We start from the raw sequence: 21299 nt of genomic DNA, 5'->3' as shown, positions 1-21299 counted from the left end.
TCATTTTAGGGGAAATGTTTCCACCACTATAGATGCTCCTCTAGCAGACCGCCATCAGAAAAGCTGGTTGGCATGGCACCCACACATGTAAAATGGCTGCCGGGTGCCTATGTGGTAGCGTTGGGTACGGTGTTGCATTTAGTGTTATCATCCTGGTTTAACTGCCAGAGCCTCTGAGAAGACACTAGTTCTCAGAAGAACACAAAATGTCAAACTGCTCTGGACATACACACACCGTCTCGCAGCAGCATTAAAATTGAATAGTGTGAACTTTGCACAAGCAACCTGCTTTACCTCGCTCACCCCCCTCCTCCCCCACAAACAGGAAACCACACCAACGGAAGGAAGCCGTGAGCTCCTCTCTCACTCCCCATCAAAGAGAGAGACTGTGTAGACAACTGAAAAAAAATCAAGGTGGAATTCCTGAATAGAGAGAGGGGCAAAGGAGAGGGAGATGTCATAGGAGAGGGACGAGAGAGGGAAAGGTATAGAAAGGCTAAATGAGAGAGGCTGCAGCTGCACTTGGTATATTTGTGCAGCAGAGTATACAACCCTTCATTAAAGCGTGGTTATGGGCTTACAGGATCCAAGCTTCAAAGACACATTTATCACCTCTGCAACTGCAAAGCACTAAGTGACATATGCGCGGATACATAGAGAAATCATTCCATGAGTCATCGCGTCAACGGTCCATTCTCATCGTTTAATATTTCAACGAAAGTTTACATCAAATCAAATTCAAGTTAAAAACAGAACTAATTATTTTAAGGCTTCACTTTCCAAAATAACCAATACATTCTTTAAAAAAAAAATTAAATATTGTAACAATCGCCTTCATTAAAAAGGGATATCCATTTTCCTTAGACAATTAAACTGTAATAGACCCGATTTGATCTCCTGGTCGTTGTGACATCAGTGACTCTGGATTTTGTGACCTCATAAAGTACGCCTGACCGCCAGGATCATTCCATAAAAACACCAGTAATTGCAACAAAAAAAAACACAAAAAAAGAAGGGTCTTAATAAAGAAAACATAGATTATCTTCTGTACCTGTCTGGAACAGACGTCTGTCCCTCCACCACGTTCTAGGTAGCTGATGGACAAATCTAGTGTTAATATTATAATATACCAAACGGGTCTAAAAACAACAAGCATGATTAGGCTTAATCTGTTAAAAATGCAACATCCCACAACCGATCGGTGGGTTTGGAGTACAATGCGGCCTGTGCCTGCCAACTCCCTTTTTTTCCGGTTGGATACTGTATGTAGTAAGTAGTTTGTGGTTACATTGAACAAACAAGCATAATATTTACAGTCTTAAGTTTGTTGACGGGAGGACGACAGCACTGGTTGGAATGGCTTCGAAATGGACCGGTCGTAGTTATTCCGTGGCCAATCAGATCTCTGCGTTTCAGACCCAAGCAAGAAGCACAGCAGCAGTAGTTGGGATGTAGTGGTTAGAAATCAATCAGAGCACTGGGGTGAAAAATATCCTGCCAGTTCTCCGCAGAGGTCTCTACCGTCGACATATAGTCCCTGTGGGGTAACGGATGAGTGTCTGTCTAAGAGTGACACCCCCATCTGTGACCCTGTGATACATTGGCTGTAACAGGAGAGAACTGGGGTGCACACATCGGAACGCAAAAAGGCTTTCTGCTTCTTTCTCTCCCTCGGGTAAAGTAGCTGCCTCTTCTGAAATTCTCTCTTTTGCTTTCTTCTATCCGGTCACCTCTTCCAGCCACAGAGGTTAGGCTTCCACTGATGTGGCTCTGACTTCCTGTTTACTACTCTGCATACATTTCTCATAAGCCACTTTGTCTCATGTTGTCATGCCAACACGTGAAGCCAATCAGTAGTGGAATATCTGATTGGTCACTACAAAAACACCAGGAAATGATGAGTGGAACGGTTTGGCAGCTCTGACTCTGCAATGTTCCTCAGCAGATAAAGGTATTAAAAACCATATCACCTCAAATGTTACAAATAATAAATAAAAGTCTCTGTATAGGGCATTGTCCAATTAAAGACCCTAAATGTAAAAACACTGCTGCGCGATTGAAACAGGGACCAATCAGGGTGCAGCATATTCCATAGAAGCCTTCAATGTCCCTTTAATCTCAAATCAAAACGCTGGACACTGGCACCCTCGTGGACCTGCCGCTCTTCGGTACAACAATTGGTTCATCATCTGTTAGGGAAAGAAAATACAGGACAGTAAAATTAAAGCATTGTATATTGATTATCAAGATAAGCAGAAAGTGACCTGGTAGTTTCTTCTAACTGTTGCAAGCCTCTCTCTGCTAACATCACCTGTGGTCTGTAAACTCGTCTCTACCGGTCTCATCTGTGCTTGCTCTCAACACTTTCTTTCACATATCTGTAGTTAGCAGGAGTAAGTGTTGGGCCAGCAGCATAGCACCCTGCATCCCACTGCAGGCTTGCCTCTGAAGCTAAGCAGGGTTGGTCCTGGTCAGTCCCTTGATGAGAGACCAGATGATGCTGGAAGTAGTGTTGGAGGGCCAGTAGGAGGCACATTTTCCTTTGGTCTATTTTTTAAATTTATCCCAATGCCCCAGGGCAGTGATTGGGGACATTGCCCTGTGTAGGGTTCAGTCTTTAGGATGGGACATTAAATGCATGTCCTGACCCTCTGTGGTCAGTAAAATCCCATGGTACTTACTGTAAGAGTAAGGGTGTAAACCCTGGTATACTGGCTAAATTCCCAAATCTGGCCCGCATACAATCATGGCCACCAAATCATCCCCAGCTTCCAATTGGCTCATTCATCCCCTGTAACTATTCCCCAGGCCATTGCTGTAAATGAAAATGTGTTCCCAGTCAACCTACCTGGTAAAGTATGAGATTTTTATTTTTATTTTGAATTTCACCACTTCACCTGCATTCATAGTTAGCTTCACCTGTTGCTAATCTGGGGCCCAGGCGCATAAACGTAGCTCCAAGTTTAGCCTCTCACCTGAGGGTGTGTAGTTTGCAGCACGTTGACGGTCCTTCTCGATGAAGAGGGCGGTGGCCAGGAAGAAAGCCCCGCCCCCCACAGCCACAAAAGTGCACGTGAGGAGGGAGAGCTGCAGGGAGCGGAACTGCCACAGGTACGAGTCAGTCTGCTTCAGAGAGTCTGACACCTGATGGGGAGGGGTGTCAGACAGTAAATGAGGATCATACTCTTTCTTTAGACAGGTGTGTGTATCAAATGTGTAGTTAGTTATGCATGCATGCATAACAATCACGAGACATACCAGGCCTATGAGATAAGGACTCCCAGCATCTCCTAGCAGGTGAGAGAGAACGATCTGGAAGGCCTCAGCTGTGGCGCGACGCGTGGGGACCACCACGTACTGGGAAAGACAGAGGGAGAGTGGGGGGGAAGAGAGATGGAGGAAATAATTAGCAAATGGTTTTTCCATATCTTATAAATCAGCACAATTTAAAAGTAACCTTGAGGTTGGAAGATCAAAAATGTGCACTGAAGAGTCACATTACTTTAAAAATGTGGCTATTCATATATGCCACTGACTTGGCAAATTCCTCAACAGAAACCGAATCCATATTATCCAGTTAGTACACATTTTTGTTGTCGCCCCGGACGAGCACACCAGGTGAGTTTGACAAATTTGACCAGAAACATCTGCATATGGACATTGATTGGATAGGGCACAACCACCTTGCGTTTAGATAGGGGATTGTTATGCATCTGAACTCACTAGCAGGATGTCCGCTACAATGGCCCAGTTCATAGACAGGAAGGTCTCGCCCAGGAAGATAAACACCTGATCACAAAAAAAAAAAAAAAAAAAAAAAAAAAAAAAAAAACACTGGTTAGACTACCATCACCATACACTGGGGATACAAAGCCAACAGAGAGGAAAGCGTGTGTGTGAAAGACAGGCTGATCGGTCTTACCTACTACTTACTAAAACTGCATACTGTGTACTAATCATACTACACACTATTTATGTACGGTTCAGTAAAATCTAATGCAGATAGCAACACATGCTCCCGAGTGGCGCAGTGGTCTAAGGTACTGCATCTCAGTTCTAGAGGCATCACTACAGACCCTGGTTCGATCCTGGGCTGTATCACAACTAGCTGTGATCGGGAGTCCCATAGGGCGGCACACAATTGGCCCAGCGTTATCCGGGTTAGGGAGGGTTTGGTTGGGGTAGGCATTCATTGTAAAATAAGAATTTGTTCTTAAACGGCTAGCCTAGTTAAATTTCAAAAACATAACATACTAGACTCAGCAATATTGAGAATGAGTCATCTAATGTGCAATTGCGTTGACGCCTGCCATTTGTTTATTTTGGTACAGCGTGTTACTATATCTGAGTATCAGCTGTTGTCAAACAAGCATTTCTCTTCCTCAATATTGTGCAAAATTTCACGTACATTCACACACGATCAATTCCATGTAAAAGGAGCATATCAAATTGGGTGTTAAAATGAAAGCTAGTCTGAGAAAGTAAGGCATATATACACTGAACGTAAATATAAACGCAACATGTAGTGCCAAGTTTCATAAGCTGAAATAAAAGATCCCAGAAATATTCCACACACACAAAATGCTTATTTCGCTCAAATTTGGCACATAAGTGTTTACACACCTGTTAATGAGCATTTCTCCTTTGCCAAGATAATCAATCTACCTGACAGGTGTGGCATATGAATATGCTGATTAAACAGCATGATCGTTACAGGTGCATCTTGTACTGGGGACAATAAAATGCAACTAAAATGTGCAGTTGTCACACAATGCCACATATGTCTCAAGTTGAGGGTGCATGCAATTGGTATGCTGTCTGCAGGACTGTCCACCAGAGGTGTTGCCAGAGAAATAAAATGTTCATTTCTCTACTATAAGCCGCCTCCAACATCGTTTTAAAGAATTTGGCAGAAAGTCCAACCGGCCTCACAACCACAGACCATGTGTAACCATGCCAGCCCAGGACCTCGATGTTAAGCTTCTTCACCTGCGGGATCATCTGACCAGCCACCCGGACAGTTGATGAAACTGTGGGTTTGCACAAATGAAGAATTTCTTCACAAACTGTCAGAAACCGCCTCAGGGAAGCTCATCTGCGTGCTCGTTGTCCTGACCAAGGTCTTGATCTGACTGAAGTTCGGCGCCGTAACAAACTTCAGTGGGCAAATGCTCACCTTCAAATGGCCACTGGCACCCTGCTATAGTGTGCTCTTCACAGATTAATCCCAGTTTCAACTGTACCGGGCAGATGGCAGACCGTGTGTATCAGTGGTGGTCAGCGCCATGAGGATTTATTATTATTATTTTTTTAATTAGCATGGCCTTATTTCTATTATTATCCTCTCACCTTCTCCCTTCTCTTGGGGACTTCAGTGCACAGCACTTCAGCTAACATAGCATCCCTCTCTGAATAGGCTGAGCTAGCTGCATTCACAGAAGTAACAAGTAAAAAGGTAGACCTAACAATTAGAGTTTTTACATTTTCTTTCATACCAAATTGGTAGCAGAATATCTGCAATTGAGATGGCTACAATGGGAAATAGTAGTCACAAACTACAGTTGGTTTCACAAGTTTGGACAGGACAGTAGAGTAAGTAGTAGAGTATAGTTCAATACTGTAGAGTTCAGTATAGTATACAGTAGAGCACACAAGTTGAGTACACGATAATGTACTGAACTATCTGCACTCTACTGAGCTCTACTGTGCTGTACTCTCCAAACATAGACGTCTATGATTGGTTCAGATTTGGTGTGGTCTGGACCAACCAAATTTGGTATGGTTCAGGGGCAGAGCTCATTAAAATAATATCCAGTGTGTAGAATAATACCCAAATATGCAAGAGAGAACATTGCATATTTTAACCTTTGTGTACCCATTTAGGATAAATCACCATGAAGAGAATTTCTGTAGTACAGATCAGGGAACCATGATGAAATTCCGTTACCGGGTGTAAATCCACTTCACTTACTGTAGTTGAATAACCAAAATACATTTATGTCATAGCTGACACCCCATTCTTTCTGCAGACATCGTTGAATCTTAATTCGGAGCATATATGTAAACAGAGTTTTTGGGAAAACGTGAATTCATAAAAATAAAAAAAAGAGGCAAGGGCCTCCCGGGTGGCACAGTGGTTAAGGGAGCTGTACTGCAGCGCCAGCTGTGCCACCTGAGACCCTGGGTTTGCGCCCAGGCTCTGTCGTAACCGGGAGGTCCGTGGGGCGACGCACAATTGGCCTAGCGTCATCCGGGTTAGGGAGGGCTTGGCCGGTAGGGATATCCTTGTCTCATCGCGCACCAGCGACTCCTGTGGCGGGCCGGGCGCAGTGCGCACTAACCAAGGTTGCCAGGTGCATGGTGTTTCCTCCGACACATTGGTGCGGCTGGCTTCCGGGTTGGATGTGCGCTGTGTTAAGAAGCAGTGCGGCTTGGTTGGGTTGTGTATCGGAGGACGCATGACTTTGAGCCTTCGTCTCTCCCGAGCCCGTACGGGAGTTGTAGCGATGAGACAAGATAGTAGCTACTAAAAAAACAATTGGATACCACAAAATTGGGGAGAAAAAGGGGTAACATTTTTTAAATTTTATTTAAAAAGGTTTTGTAAAAATGTTAGTGTTAATTGTTTAAAATAGTCCTTGTGCATAGATTTGTATGGTTTGTTAAACTTTGAAATCCATGGTTTTTGTTTGGTATACATTTTAAGTGAAAAATGTAAGTCTCAGTTCAGCTCCAGCACCGTGGAATTGTCCATACCCAAAATGCCTACTATTTAGAATGCAAGTATTCGGACACGGCCACACAGAGCGAGAGATGGGTGTTGGCTTACGTAGGTGGCAGTGGGGCTGGCCTGAGCGAAGACGATGGCGAGGTAGAGGAAGGGCGCTGAGAGCAGGAGTCCTAAAGCACACACCAGGGGGTCAGCCTTTGGGGTCCTCAACCTCAGCCTCCTACTGACCTCTGCACCACTGGCCACACCCAGGATCCCCGACACAACTGTGATGATGCCAAAGTACAGGCTGCGGAGGGAGAGAGTGAGAAGGGTTTATAACATTTAATTAAATTGGAAACATTTGTTTACCCTTGCTGACTCATCTGTGTGGTTTTTGATTGACAATTGACTATTTGCTGATAAACGGAATTCCTTTTGACAGCGAAAGTTTGATGTCTATTCTCTACTGCTGCTCTTTATTCACTGACTTGTACTGTCATCCCAAACCGTTGCAGTCATCAGGAGTCGAGTGTAGTAGTGGCAACAACGTTGTGATGATTCATGTCCTGTGTGATGATCTTATCCTGTGATTACAGAGGAGTCTGATGATCCCTTAACATTCTGACTGATTATAAAGTGTCTTTGTTCAGCACCTAGTTCCTGTGTGTGCTACCTGTCGGACGTTTGTGCGTCACCTGTTGGTGTGAGTTTGAGGTGTGAGCCTGTGTGTTACCTGTCAGAGGTGTCGCAGGGCCCCTTAACGCAGGGGGGCCTTTCTCCAGTGAAGACAGCAGCTCTGAAGAGGAAGGCCGGGGCCCAGAGTGCCAAGGAGCCAGTCACAAAGGCCACTGCTGTGAAGCCAAACGTAGACAACACAAAGCTGGGGCTGCACACAGACACAAACAAATATATTGGTTTGATAACTCTTCTGTAAGACCAACGATACACTATAATTGTGCAATGAATACAGAGCTATAGAGATATGGGCAAAACATAGTGGACTATTATAGGGAACATGGGTGTCAAGTAGTGCACAATATAGAAAAGAGGATATGATACTCAGCTCTGGTCAAACGTAGTTCTCTACACAGGGATATCATTTGACACTGGGCTTGTGATGGTGGACATACTTTCTGCAAAGGGCCTTCATGTCACCCAGCCAGCTGGTCCTTTGGAGGGTGTGCTCCGGTCGGGCCTCGATAGCACCCCTCTTCGGCTCTTTCACCACGAACAGAAGCAACACCACCGCTACCAGTCCTAACGCAGGAGTCACCTAAGGGGAAAAAAAAACAATTTTAATGGCACAATTGATGTTTCTGATACGGACAGATAGAACTAAAACATGGACACATTGAATTGAAGTCAGATGACCAGCTGGCTGGGTGACGTGTTTTTATGCATTTTTGTGTTATTCCCTTTATGGTTGAGAGTGCATGTATTTTGAGAAACGTGTGTTGAGATGTATGTATAATATCCAACAGCTCAGGGGATTTGATAACTCACCCGCAGGGCCCAATGCCAGTCCCCTGCCATGTCATCAACCTTTGACCCCACGATGTAGCCCAGACCACTGAGGAAGGAAGGACAATGGAACAAACATTCACCACAGGGTCAATCGGCTTCTACTCTTAACACATAATCCAAGACAGATAACAAAGATGGACAGATGTATACATTAGTGGGTGTGTATGTTCTATGACCCCACCTGCCCACTGGAATGGCGAAATAGAAGACAGAGAGCATCTGAGTCCTCCTCTCCTTGACGTACAGGTCAGCGATGATGGTTGGGGCGATAGTGGAATAACTGGCCTCCCCAACCCCCACGAGGCCACGCGTCAACAACAGGAGCCAGAAATACTGACAGGATGAATGGTGGAGAGAGGGGGAAGAAAATAACATTCCTTCAGGTTAAGATTTTACTTTAATTTAAAATCAGGGGAGCCCATTGAGGCCAGGTTCTCATTTTCAATGGTGCCCTGAGGACAACAAATTCAACACAAACACAAACATAAAATATCTATATAAACAGCATCATTGGAATGAGCTTGTCGTCATTGCAGGCGATCGCAACGCTGTGCGTTACAGGGAAGACATCCTCCTCCCTCATGTGGTACCCTTCCTGCAGGCTCATCCTGACATGACCATCTAGCATGACAATGGCACTAGCCATACTGCTCATTCTGTAGGTGACTTCCAAGACAGGAATGTCAAGTGTTCTGCCATGGCCAGCGAAGAGCCTGGATCTCAATCCCCTTGAGCATGTCTGGGACCTGTTGAATCGGAGGGTGAGGGCTAGGGCCATTCCCCCCCAGAAATGTCTGGGAACTTGCAGGTGCCTTGGCGGAATAGTGGGGTAACATCTCATAGCAAAAACTGGCAAATCTGGTGCAGTCCATGAGGAGGAGATGCACTGGAGTATTTAATGTTGCTGATTTTGACCCCCCCCTTTGTTCAGGGACACATTATTCCATTTCTGTTAGTCACATGTCTGTGGAACTTGTTCAGTTTATGTCAGTTGTTGAATCTTGTTATGTTCATACAAATATTTTCGAACCCGGGTCTGTAGTGACGCCTTAACCACTGCAGTGTCTTAGACCGCTGCGCCACTCAGGAGGCCCAGCTATTCACAGTTAATAAAAAAACAAAAAAATACTCTGACTTAACAAATTCAACACAGACTTCTAAACTGCCACCAGGGAATCAAGATGCAGGGAGTTCTGCAGGTTATAAAAAAAAAAAAATGGGCGGCATTAAAACTGAAGGCAAATTTACCTAATTCAGTGGAGACCCGCAGCTCACGTCTCTTCACACACGGAGACGGACAGACAAGCAGGCAGGCAGACACAGAAAGTTTAAGAGTTGTCACACACAGATTTACAGTCCATTGTCAAGTCATTTTCACTGTCTGAGAACCAGGGCATGAACCTAGAGGTCTTCACATGTCCAAAAAGTTGGATCCGTTCCGAAATGGATCCGTGGCTCTCCCACCAGACTCGATAAGCACACAATTATTTTCCAAAAAACGGAGACCATTCCGAATTAACCCAAGGTCAGTGGGACCAATTCTGAAAAGTACTGTGGAAAGCAGACTCAAAAAGACCTGTGCTGGTTCAGATCCAAAGACCCGTTCAGATCCAAGAGAAAGAAACCAACTGGGCGCTGCCAGCACCATCAATAAACAAGCGATATTGGCCAAATTATCCACAGTTACGTGTCCTTAAAAACTGCCTATAACAAACAGATTTTTAATTATAGAAGAATGGAGTAACCTTTTCAATGCTAGTTAAGGATACTATAGTTATCACGTTTCACATTGGATTTATTAACTACAAAAAAGATGCGTTCTAATTTTAAATTCTGGAGCTGCTCTGCAGAAAAAAAAAGAAAAAAAAAAGCAACAGTAAAGGAACGATATAAACCGTAACTTTTTGGGGATTCAAAACAGTTTTTTTTGCTGGTCAGAACAGTGTAACTCACTTCTCTGGGCATGTAGGAGCTGGCAAGCGTCACCACGGACCAGAAGCCGATGCCCACACTCATGATCACCTTCCTGTTGTACCGGTCACCCAGGTAACCAAAGACAGGAGCCAGGAACATGTAGCTGCAGATGAAGACTGTTTGTAGCAGCCCCGACTTCCCATCATTGATCCCAAAGTACTGCTCAATGTCAGGCAGAACACCTAAACAAGACAGACAGACCTGTTATATGGAATATGGGAAATTACTTATTGGGGTTATGATAGTCTAATCCAACATGCTTTTTAGGAGTTGCCTATGCTTCTGTAGCAAACAGATCGATGATTGTGTGAAATCAAAATATATAACTCTTAAAAAGGTCCTGTCAAAATCATGTTTTTCATCAAATTTGATGATATTTGGATGAAACCAGAACAAAGTAGGATGACCAAATTATAAAAAGATTGCTGTTGCTTTTACAATGATAAAGTTTGATCAGAAAGTTAATCACATAAAGCCTCATTTTAATAAACCATGGTAACATCTTATTATCTTACCCATCTTAAATACGTACAGCCTTGTAACTGTCATCGCAGAAGGCGTGTTGGCAGAGTTGCGTGGTTTAGATTGGTACAAGTAAACTAACACCAAAATTTGACTTCCGTGTGTCAGCAAATATAATTAGAGGCTAGCTAAGTCTTCAGCCAGCATGGAACAAAAGAGGGGGAAGGGCTGCCCAAAACTGACAGATGTCATGTCATTATATTGAGACATTCCAATTGGAAGATCCATACAAATTTCTGGACATCATTGATGTCATGATATATTAACATTGTTTGATAGTCAATATACATGTATTTAATTAAATGTATTCAGACCTCACCTTGTAAAGTTTCAACTGTAATTGTCCAAGATGAATTGGCTAGCTACAGTTGAAGTCGGAAGTTTACATACACCTTAGCCAAATACATTTAAACTCATTTTCACAATTCCTGACATTTAATCCTAGTAAAAATGCCCCGTCTTAGGTCAGTTAGGATCACCACTTTATTTAAAGAATGTGACATGTCAGAAGAATAGTAGTGATTTATTTCAGCTTTTATTTCTTTCATCACATTCCCAGTGGGTCAGAAGTTTACATATACTCAATTAGTATGTGGTAGCATTGCCTTTAAATTGTTTAACTTGGGTCAAACGTTTCAGGTAGCCTTCCACAATAAGTTGGGTGAATTTTGGCCCATTCTTCCAGACAGAACTCGTGTAACTGAGTCAGGTTTGTAGGCCTCCTTGCCCGCACATGCTTTTTCAGTTCTGCTCACAAATGTTCTATAGGATTGAGGTCAGGGCTTTGTGATGGCCACTCCAATACCTTGACTGTTTTGTCCTTAAGCCATTTTGCCACAACTTTGGAAGTATGCTTGGGGTCATTGTCAAGTTTTAACTTCCTGACTGATGTCTTGAGATGTTGCTTCAATATATCCACATAATGTTCCTGCCTCATGATGCCATCTATTTTGTGAAGTGCACCATTCCCTCCTGCAGCAAAGCACCAACACAACATGACGCTGCCACCCCCGTGCTTCACGGTTGGGATGGTGCTCCACGGCTTGTAAGCTTCCCCCTTTTCCCTCCAAATATAACGATAGTCATTATGGCTAAACAGCTCTATTTTTGTTCCATCAGACCAGAGGACATTTCTCCAAAAAGTACAATCTTTGTCCCCAAGTGCAGTTGCAACCCGTAGTTTGGCTTTTTTTTAATGCCGGTTTTGGAGCAGTGGCTTCTTCCTTGCTGAGCGGCCTTTCAGGTTATGTCGACATAGGACTCGTTTTACTGTGGATATAGATGCTTGAGGAAGCAGGTATAAAAGCATCTTCACAAGGTCCTTTGCTGTTGTTCTGGGATTGATTTGAACTTTTCGCACCAAAGTACGTTCATCTCTTGGAGACAGAATGCATCTCCTTCCTGAGCGGTACGACAGCTGCATGGTCCCATGGTGTTTATACTTGCGTACTATTGTTTGTACAGATGAACGTGGTACCTTCAGGCGTTTGAAAATTGCTCCTAAGGATGAACCAGACTCATGGAGGTCTACAATTTTTTTTCTGAGGTCTTGGCTGATTTCTTTTGATTTTCCCATGATGTCAAGCAAAGAGGCACTGAGTTTGACAGTAGGCATAGAAATACATCCACAGGTACACCTCCAATTGACTCAAATGATTAGCCTATCAGAAGATTCTAAAGCCATTACATAATTTTCTGGAATTTTCCAAGCTGTTTAAAGGCAGTCAACCATTTACAGATGAGCTGTGTAAAGGTGCAGTGATCAGAAAGCTGCTCTGACAGCTAATGCTTAAAGCTAGTGAGGGAGATATAAGTCTCCAGCTTCAGTGATTTTTGCAATTCGTTCCAGTCATTGGTAGCAAGAGAACTGGAAGGAAAGGAGGCCAAAGCAGGTGTTGGCTTTGGGGATGACCAGTGAAATATACCTGATGGAGCGCGTGCTACGGGTGAGTGTTGCTATGGTGACCAGTGAGTTGAGATAAGGCGGGGCTTTACCGAGCAAAGACTTATAGATGACCTGGAGCCAGTGGGTTTGGTGTTTTCAAAAGAACCTCCAGTCAAGGTGAGCTCCCTGCCCACTCAATCTTTTCAGACTTCCTGGTAGTTTGACATGAGAGAAAAACATGCAACATAAAAAAAATTGAAGTATCTAAATCTGGAAAAAATATAATGGGTGATGTTTAAGTCACGCATAAGGCTATTTTACATGGGAATCAGAATGACTGTTCGGGACCTTTAAAAAGGTGAGGACCAATATCTAAACACTTATGATATGTAGTTCCCCGTTAAAGAAATGTTAGGTGAGCATTGGGTTTGGTCAATTTTGGTGTAACGCTAGATCGTCCATACCAGCTACGGTGAACCTGTCCATGTAGTTGAGCAGGTTGATGAAACACAGGACAATAACAGTGAACACCGATCTCATGCTGGACACGCCGCTGGCTGGCTCTTCCACTTCCCGGTGGTGGCTGGGCCCCGCACCAGGCTCTTCTGAGCCTTCCGCCTCGCTGTCATCAGAGAAGAAGGGCGTGGTGTCAGAGGTGGGGTCAGCTAGAGACATCACAGCTGCTGGAGTGAACAAGGAAAGAAAACTGAATGATGAGAAGGCCATTTTTGGGTCAACACAGTATGCACCTGGAGTTAAATGGAACTCACGTGCAAAGAGTTCTCTGGCAGAAACAAAGGAGGGAAAATAAAAAAGGAAAAAGTCAAAAGGAAAAATACCTAAATGAATGGCAGAGACACAAAGGTCCAAATGCATTTCAAAAGTGTGTCATTGTAAAACCAAAGCAAATTTGAGTGGTTTGGTTGTGTTATTCAGCTGAAGGGAAAGCAATGTAATTTAGAGCCAGGGGAACAAGACAGTCAGAGACAATGTGGGAGAAGGGGGCAGTATAGCAATGCAGTCTTGTGATGTATGCTAACGAAACTAACTTACTGTCATGTGAGCATGGAGAGCACATGTCTGAATGTGTGTGTGCGCAGAGTGTTAAGACAGTGTGTGTGCATTTGTATCAGCAAGAATGGAGGCTGTTTAGAAAGAGTATGTGAGGAAACTCAGGTAATGAAAAATACCAGAGAGAACGACGAGTTAGGGCTTGAGTATGGTTTCCAATTTCCTGAAGTGTTTTTCAACGTCACACAAAGGCTAACTCTAGGTGGTCACCAGACAAGGGTCAATTTGTGCTGACAGGCAGGCGAATACACGAACATCCTCTTCAAACAAAAATCTAAACTGTTCATAATTAACCACAAAACTATGTCTAGAGTAGAGGGTTAAAATGCTTCATCTGTTTACAGATTGCTACATAAAATACCAATGCGATTCTAATCGATACTTGAACTTTAGCAAGTTATCTAGTTTGAGCAAGGTTCCATTGACGTCTTTGTAAGCTTGCAGAAGTAGACATGTAGTTACCAGTTAGCTGGCTACTGTTACGTGATTGCTGGACACCGAGGTAAAGACAGTTATAAGTTGGATATTCAACGGATATTTGCGTTGTCAAACCTCAATTGCTTTCAAACCACTTGAGCCACAGACTCCAAATAAGTGTCATGATGTTGGAAAAATTGCACACTATATTGCACAGGTCTTATTTTAGCAATTTGGAGATTAATTCGCTTTCCAAAGCTAATAAACATGTGGAAATGTGAGCCGCATTTTGTATTCCTAGTTTAATTAGGGAGCGTAATCAAAATACAAACTTTTACATTCAAATTTCAATAGCTCCTTGGTAATGTGACCTACTGACCTCAAACTCATTTCAGAATGTCCACGGTACAAGGGCACAAGGCGAGACCCAAATGCAGGCACAGGAGGCAGATGGTTGAGCTCCGATATTTATTAGAACAAAGGGAGTAGGTAAAGGCAGGTCGGGGACAGGCGAGAGTTCATAAACCAGGTCAGAGTCCAAACAGTACCAGGCGATAGGCAGGCTTGGTAGTCAGAACCGTCAAGCAGGTGGGTGGGGGGTGGGGTCCGGTGGTTGGCGGCGGCAACTCTGGACGCATGCCAGGCCCTTTTCGCAGATCTCCCCAGCTACGGCGCTCGCTGGCCCCACACATTGTAGGTGGGGAGGTCTCCTCTACGCTCACTAGACTTGAGTCGGAGACTAAACCCATTGGCCCCGCAGTGATAGGGTATTGCATGGATCTGGCTCATGCCCTATGAAGTGGGGAGCAGTATCTCAAGCTTGTCTGGGGAGGGGGGCCTACATCTGGTAGTACCATCCATGGCCATTGATTTGCTGCAGAACCATAAAACGGACAGAGGAAGCCTAGGTTCCCACTAGGCACAGATCACTGAATGTCAAGTTGATGAAATTCAAAGGTTGCTTCTTCCAACACCCAGTTGGTGCCGCCGCTAGGTACTGCGAGGGGTATTTGGTTGTCAACCCTATAAGTATTGCACTGGCACTTGATGTCGATTGGGTGTAAAGAAACCGTTGAAGTCCACAGAAGGTTAGTAGCGGCAAATGATGTCCAGTTTGTAAGACAGAAAAGCCTGTGATGATACCACCGGGCGTTACTCAGGGGCAGCACTCAGGCTGTGGAGGTTGGAGACTTTGTCTCTTAGCTGATAAAAGCAGGCAGGTCACCAGGTGCACAGAGCTCGTTTCAGGTTACCAGGTGCACAAGGAGGCCTCCATCAAGGTAGGGGACACTCCGAGTCCAAGCAGGGGCGGCCAGGCTCGGGGGCAGCACTCGGGCCATTGGAGGTTGGAGTGGGGACTTAGTCTGTGAGCAGAAAAAAGTGGGCGGGTCACCAGCAGCACACAGCCTTTTATGGGTTACCAGGTGCACATGGTTCCTGACAGCGGGACTATAGATGTTTTAGTATTCCAGGGAGTAAGCGATACTCTAAGGCCAAGGGAGAGGGATGTTGAACGAGTAGGGAGAGTAGGTGTGGAGGCCTGTAGTTCCAGGGAGTAAGCTATTCACTCTCAGGCCCAGGGAGAAGGCAGGCAGGGAGTGTAGACCTAGAAGCCAGGAGGTCAGGAAGGCCCCAGAGAGAAGGCCGAAGTGAATAGGTGTGTGAGTGACACTGTCCTTCAGGGGGGCAGAGCAGGGAAATTAATGTAAAATTGTGTGAGTTGAAATTGGACCAACCTAAAGGGTGTGCAATGTGTAGGCTCACTGACTGTACATTCCAAACCTTGTTTGAAGTCAGTAGGTCACATGACCAAGGAGCACATTTTTTATTTATTTTATTTCACTTCTATTTAACCAGGTAGGCTCATTGAGAAGTTGTTCTCATTTACAACTGTGACCTGGCCAAGATAAAGCAAAGCAGTGCGACACAAACAACAGAGTTACACATGGAATAAACAAACATACAGTAAAATATTGAAGTTACAACAATTAAAAATGGTAATGTAAAAACATGTGAGATGAAAATGGACAAACTAAAGGGTGTGCAATATAGAAGTGTAGTCAGTGGACATTATGAACCTTGTTTGAGGTCAGTAGGTCACATGATCAAGGAGCTATTGAAATTAGAAACATTGAAAAACATTGAATGTATAAATGCATGAGATGAAAATGGGCAAACTAAAGGGTGTGCAATGTTTAGGCCCACTGAGTGTACATTCTGAACTTTGTTTGAAGTCAGGTCACATGACCAAAGAGCTATTGAAATTTAAAAAATGTAAATAAATCATTGAAAATTGTGAAAGACAACTAAAGAGACAACAAAAAGAGTGTGAGCAATGTGTGTCTATGCCATCGGGTTAGCTAGAACCAGTTTTAAACGTTTTAGGAGTAATTGAAATTTTGATTTGTCACTATGTTGACGGTCCCTAACTGCTGTTGGTGGTGAAAACTACAGGCGAATATCCAACCTGAAACTGTCTTTACCTTGGGTTGCTGGACAGCAAATTATGTAGCTAACTAGCAAATCCTATCCTATCATTATGGGACCTTGGTTGGTTAGCTTGTTGCTAGCAACCAGTGTGACACCATATACAATTACCAAACACCTTGTTAGCTGGCTAACAAAACTAAAGCTACCTAACAGATTGTCATTCGATGTCAGTACGTTGCTAATACTCTGTAACAAATGTATCCCATACCTAGCAGCCCAGCAGTATAATCTTGCCAACTCTCGTATACTTTGAAAACAGATGTCCATAATACCTGTGAGTCTCAAAGCTACTTTTTGTTATTGTTTAACGGTCGTTACCTGGTAGCTGGTCAACTCAGTGATGAGACGAGGTTATCTGTCTCGGGTCCTGTGTTGATGTCAGATCTGCTCTTGGACGTTATGCCATTAGCTTAAACACTAGCGTCAACATGTCTTGATGCTCTCTGAAAAACTGGTCGGACGAAGGTAAACCGTTATGTTTTTGTAAAGGCGCAGCTAGGTTCTTCTTTCCTTATCGCGGCGCAGCCATGTTGAAATTGTATCCAACTTCCGCACCTTACTCACATGACTTATTACAACACCACCTCCTTTGGAAATCGACCAACAATGAAACTGATACCAGTGACTGAATAGATACGAGAAAAACAAGTCCTTTCATTTGCAAATAGTCAAAGTACATAGTTGCATTTTTCCTAGCCTCAACCAATGATGTTAAAAATCATTGGCTTCAACCGACCCTGGTGTGGTGAGATAACAGTCATTGTGCAGACGTTAATTCCAGAGGCAGTTTGGAACTCCGTAGTGAGTGTTGCAACCGAGGACAGAAGATTTTTCTGCGATTCAGCACTCGGCGGTCCGGTTCTGTGAGCTTGTGCGGCCTACCACTTCGCGACTGAGCTGTTGTTGCTCCTATAAATTACCACCCCACAATAACAGCACTTACAGTTGACCGGGGAGGTTCTAGTAGGGCAGAAATGTGATGAACTGACTTGTTGGAAAGGTTGCATCCTATGACGGTGCCACGTTGAAAGTCATTGAGCTCTTCAGTAAGGCCCCAATGTTTGTCTATGGAGATTGCATGGCTGTATGCTCAATTTTATACACCAGTCAGCAACGGGTGTGGCTGAAATATGGGGCGGCAAGTAGCCTAGTGGTTATACCGTTGGATTAGTAACCTAAAGGTTTCAAGATTGAATACGTGAGCAGACAAGGTAAACATCTGTCGTTCTAACCATGAACAAGGCAGGTAACCCACTGTTACTAGGCCGTTATTGAAATTAAGAATTTGTTCTTAACTGAGTTAAATAAAGGTTTAAAAAAATAGCCAAAGGGGTGTCCACATACTTTGGTGTATATACAGTGGGGCTAAAAAGTATTTAGTCAGCCACCAATTGTGCAAGTTCTCCCACTTAAAAAGATGAGAGGCCTGTCATTTTCATCATAGGTACACTTCAACTATGACAGACAAAATGAGAAAAAAAATCCAGAAAATCACATGGTAGGATTTTTTATTAATTGATTTGCAAATTATGGTGGAAAATAAGCATTTGGTCACCTACAAACAAGCAAGATTTCTGGCTCTCACAGACGTGTAATTCTTTAAGAGGCTCCTCTGTCCTCCACTCGTTACCTGTATTAATGGCACCTGTTTGAACTTGTTATCAGTATAAAAGACACCTGTCCACAACCTCAAACAGTCACACTCCAAACTCCACTATGGCCAAGACCAAATAGCTGTCAAAAGACACCAGAAACAAAATTGTAGACCTGCACCAGGCAGGGAAGACTGAATCTGCAATAGGTAAGCAGCTTGGTTTGAAGAAATCAACTGTGGGAGCAATTATTAGGAAATGGAAGACATACAAGTTTGCTAGAGAGCATTTGGATGATCCAGAAGAAGATTGGGAGAATGTCATATGGTCAGATGAAACCAACATAACTTTTTGGTAAAAACTCAACTCGTTGTGTTTGGAGGACAAAGAATGCTGAGTTGCATCCAAAGAACACCATACCTACTGTGAAGCATGGGGGTGGAAACATCATGCTTTGGGGCTGTTTTTCTGCAAAGGGACCAGGACGACTGATTAGTGTAAAGGAAAGAATGAATGGGGCCATGCATCGTGAGATTGAGTGAAAACCTCCTTCCATCAGCAAGGGCATTGAAGATTAAACGTGGCTGGGTCTTTCAGCATGACAATGATCCCAAACACACTGTCCGGGCAACGAAGGAGTGGTTTCGTAAGAAGCATTAAGGTCCTGGAGTGGCCTAGCCAGTCTCCAGATCTCAACCCCATAGAAAATCTTTGGAGGGAGTTGAAAGTCTGTGTTGCCCAGCAACAGCCCCAAAACATCACTGCTCTAGAGGAGATCTGCATGGAGGAATGGGCCAAAATACCAGCAACAGTGTGTGAAAACCTTGTGAAGACTTACAGAAAACGTTTGACCTCTGTCATTGCCAACAAAGGGTATATAACAAAGTATTGAGAAACTTTTGTTATTGACCAAATACTTATTTTCCACTATAATTTGCAAATAAATTCATAACAAATCCTACAATGTGATTTTCTGGATTCTGTTTTCTCATTTTGTCTGTCATAGTTGAAGTGTACCTATGATGAAAATTACAGGTCTCTCATCTTTTTAAGTGGAAGAACTTGCACAATTGGTGGCTGACTAAATACTTTTTTGCCCCACTGTAATTGATGCGGTGCGTATCGTTGCTCCAATGTGTACCTAACCATGAACATCAATTCCTTTCTTAAAATCAATACAAAGAAGTATATATTTTTAAACCTGCATATTTAGCTAAAATAAATCCAGGTTAGCAGGTAATATTAACCAGGTGAAATTGTGTCACTTCTCTTGATTTCATTGCACGCAGTCAGTGTAAATGCAACAGTTTGGGCCGCCTAATTTGCCAGAATTTTACGTAATCATGACATAACATTGAAGGTTGTGCAATGTAACAGGAATATTTGGACTAATGGATGCAGCCCCTTAGATACGTAACGGTTCCGTATTTCACTGAAAGAATAAACGTCTTGTTTTCGAGATGATAGTTTCCGGATTCGACCATATTAATGACCTACGGCTCGTATTTCTGTGTGTTATGTTATAATTAAGTATAGGATTTGATAGAGCAGTCTGACTGAGCGATGCTAGGCAGCAGAAGGCTCATAAGCATTGATTCAAACAGCACTTTCGCGCGTTTTGCCAGCAGCTCTTCGTTGTGCGTCAAGCATTGCGCTGTTTATGACTTCAAGCCTATCAACTCCCGAGATTAGGCTGGTGTAACCGATGTGAAACGTCTAGCTAGTTAGCGGGGTGCGCACTGATAGGGTTTCAAACGTCACTCGTTCTTGGAGTAGTTGTTCCCCTTGCTCTGCATGGGTAACGCTGCATCGAGGGTGGCTGTTGTCGTTGTGTTCCTGGTTCGAGCCCAGCGAGGAGAGGGACGGAAGCTATACTGTTACACTGGCAATACTAAAGTGCCTATAAGAACATACAATAGTCAAAGGTTAATGAAATGCAAATGGTATAGAGATAAATAGTCCTATAATAACTACAACCTAAAACTTCTTACCTGGGAATATTGAAGACTCATGTTAAAAGGAACCACCAGCTTTCATATGTTCTCATGTTCTGAGCAAGGAACTTAAACGTTAGCTTTCTTACATGGCACATAATTGCACTTTTACTTTCTTCTCCAACACTTTGTTTTTGCATTATTTAAACCAAATTGAACACGTTTCATTATTTATTTGAGGCTAAATAGATTTTTTTGATGTATAATATTAAGTTAAAATAAGTGTTCATTCAGTATTGTTGTAATTGTCATTATTACAAATAAATAAAATACATTTTAAAAACGTCCGATTAATCGGTATCGGCTTTTTTTCGTCCTCCAATAATTGGTATCAGCGCTGAAAATTCATAGTCGGTCGACCTCTAGTCCAAACACACCAAGAGAGTCATGAAGAGGGCACGACAAAACCTTTTCCCCCTCGGGAGACTGAAAAGATTTGGCATTGATCCCCAGATCCTCAAGAGTTCTACAGCTGCACCATAGAGAGCATCCTGACCGGTCGCATCACCGCCTGGTATGGCAACTGCTCGGCATCTGACCTTAAGGCGCCACAGAGGGTAGTGCGTATGGCCCAGTACATCACTGGGGCCAAGCTTCTGGAATCCAGAACCTATATAATAGGCGGTGTCAGAGGAAAGCCCATATAATTCAGAGACTCCAGTCACCCAAGTCATAGACTATTTTGTCCTCTACCGCACGGCAAGCGGTACCTGACGCCAAGTCTAGGACCAAAAGGTTCCTTAACAGCTTCTACTCCCAAGCCATAAGACTGCTGAGCAATTAATCAAATTGCCAACAGACTATTACATTGACCCCCCCCTCCATTTGTTTTGTACACTGCTGCTACTCGCGGTTTATTATCTATGCATAGTCACTTCACCCCTACCTAAATGTACAAATGACCTCTAACCTGTACCCCCGCACACTGACTCGGTATCGGTACCCTCTGTATTTAGCCTCGTTATTGTTATGTTATTGTGTTATTTTTTATTATTTTTTACTTTAGTTTATTTGGTAAATATTTTATTAATTCTCCTTGAATTGCACCTTTGGTTAAGGGCTTGTAAATAAGCATTTCACAGTAAGGTCTACACTTGTATTCGGCGCATGTGACAAGT

General features: G+C 43.4%; 1 protein-coding gene across 5 annotated transcripts; it reads right to left on the bottom strand.

Annotated features, from left to right (window-relative positions):
- Nucleotides 1-684: 684 nt before the first annotated feature.
- On the bottom strand, nucleotides 685-17443 carry LOC112251411 (protein spinster homolog 1-like). Of its 5 annotated transcripts, none has more exons than XM_042321959.1 (12): nucleotides 16914-17443; nucleotides 13082-13300; nucleotides 10190-10392; nucleotides 8418-8569; nucleotides 8216-8282; nucleotides 7843-7985; nucleotides 7446-7598; nucleotides 6830-7019; nucleotides 3724-3789; nucleotides 3259-3357; nucleotides 2976-3144; nucleotides 685-2189 (listed from the first exon to the last, which is right to left on the bottom strand). In XM_042321959.1, the coding sequence occupies exons 2-12, from the start codon at nucleotides 13290-13292 to the stop codon at nucleotides 2119-2121; spliced, it is 1524 nt and encodes a 507-aa protein (XP_042177893.1). In that variant the 5' UTR covers nucleotides 13293-13300; nucleotides 16914-17443; the 3' UTR covers nucleotides 685-2118. The 5 variants fall into 5 exon arrangements, with proteins under 5 accessions (XP_042177893.1, XP_042177895.1, XP_042177901.1 ...); XM_042321961.1 differs by having other exon boundaries at nucleotides 13082-13297; XM_042321967.1 differs by lacking the exon at nucleotides 16914-17443 and adding an exon at nucleotides 14485-14506 and having other exon boundaries at nucleotides 13082-13297.
- Nucleotides 17444-21299: the final 3856 nt, after the last annotated feature.

This window comes from Oncorhynchus tshawytscha, linkage group LG01 (assembly GCF_018296145.1).
Source record: "Oncorhynchus tshawytscha isolate Ot180627B linkage group LG01, Otsh_v2.0, whole genome shotgun sequence".
NCBI lineage: Eukaryota > Metazoa > Chordata > Actinopteri > Salmoniformes > Salmonidae > Oncorhynchus > Oncorhynchus tshawytscha.
Note: the sequence above shows the minus strand (reverse complement) of the source record. Positions and strands in the feature narration are given on the sequence as shown.

Excerpts from the sequence above, each read along its gene's own strand:
- LOC112251411 (XM_042321959.1), bottom strand. The coding sequence starts at position 13,292 with ATGTCTCTAGCTGACCCCACCTCTGACACCACGCCCTTCTTCTCTGAT. Across the intron at positions 7,599-7,842 it reads ATGAAGGCCCTTTGCAGAAA|CCCCAGCTTTGTGTTGTCTA; the intron begins GTATGTCCACCA and ends GTCTGTGTGCAG. Across the intron at positions 7,020-7,445 it reads CCCTGCGACACCTCTGACAG|CCTGTACTTTGGCATCATCA; the intron begins GTAACACACAGG and ends CTCCCTCCGCAG.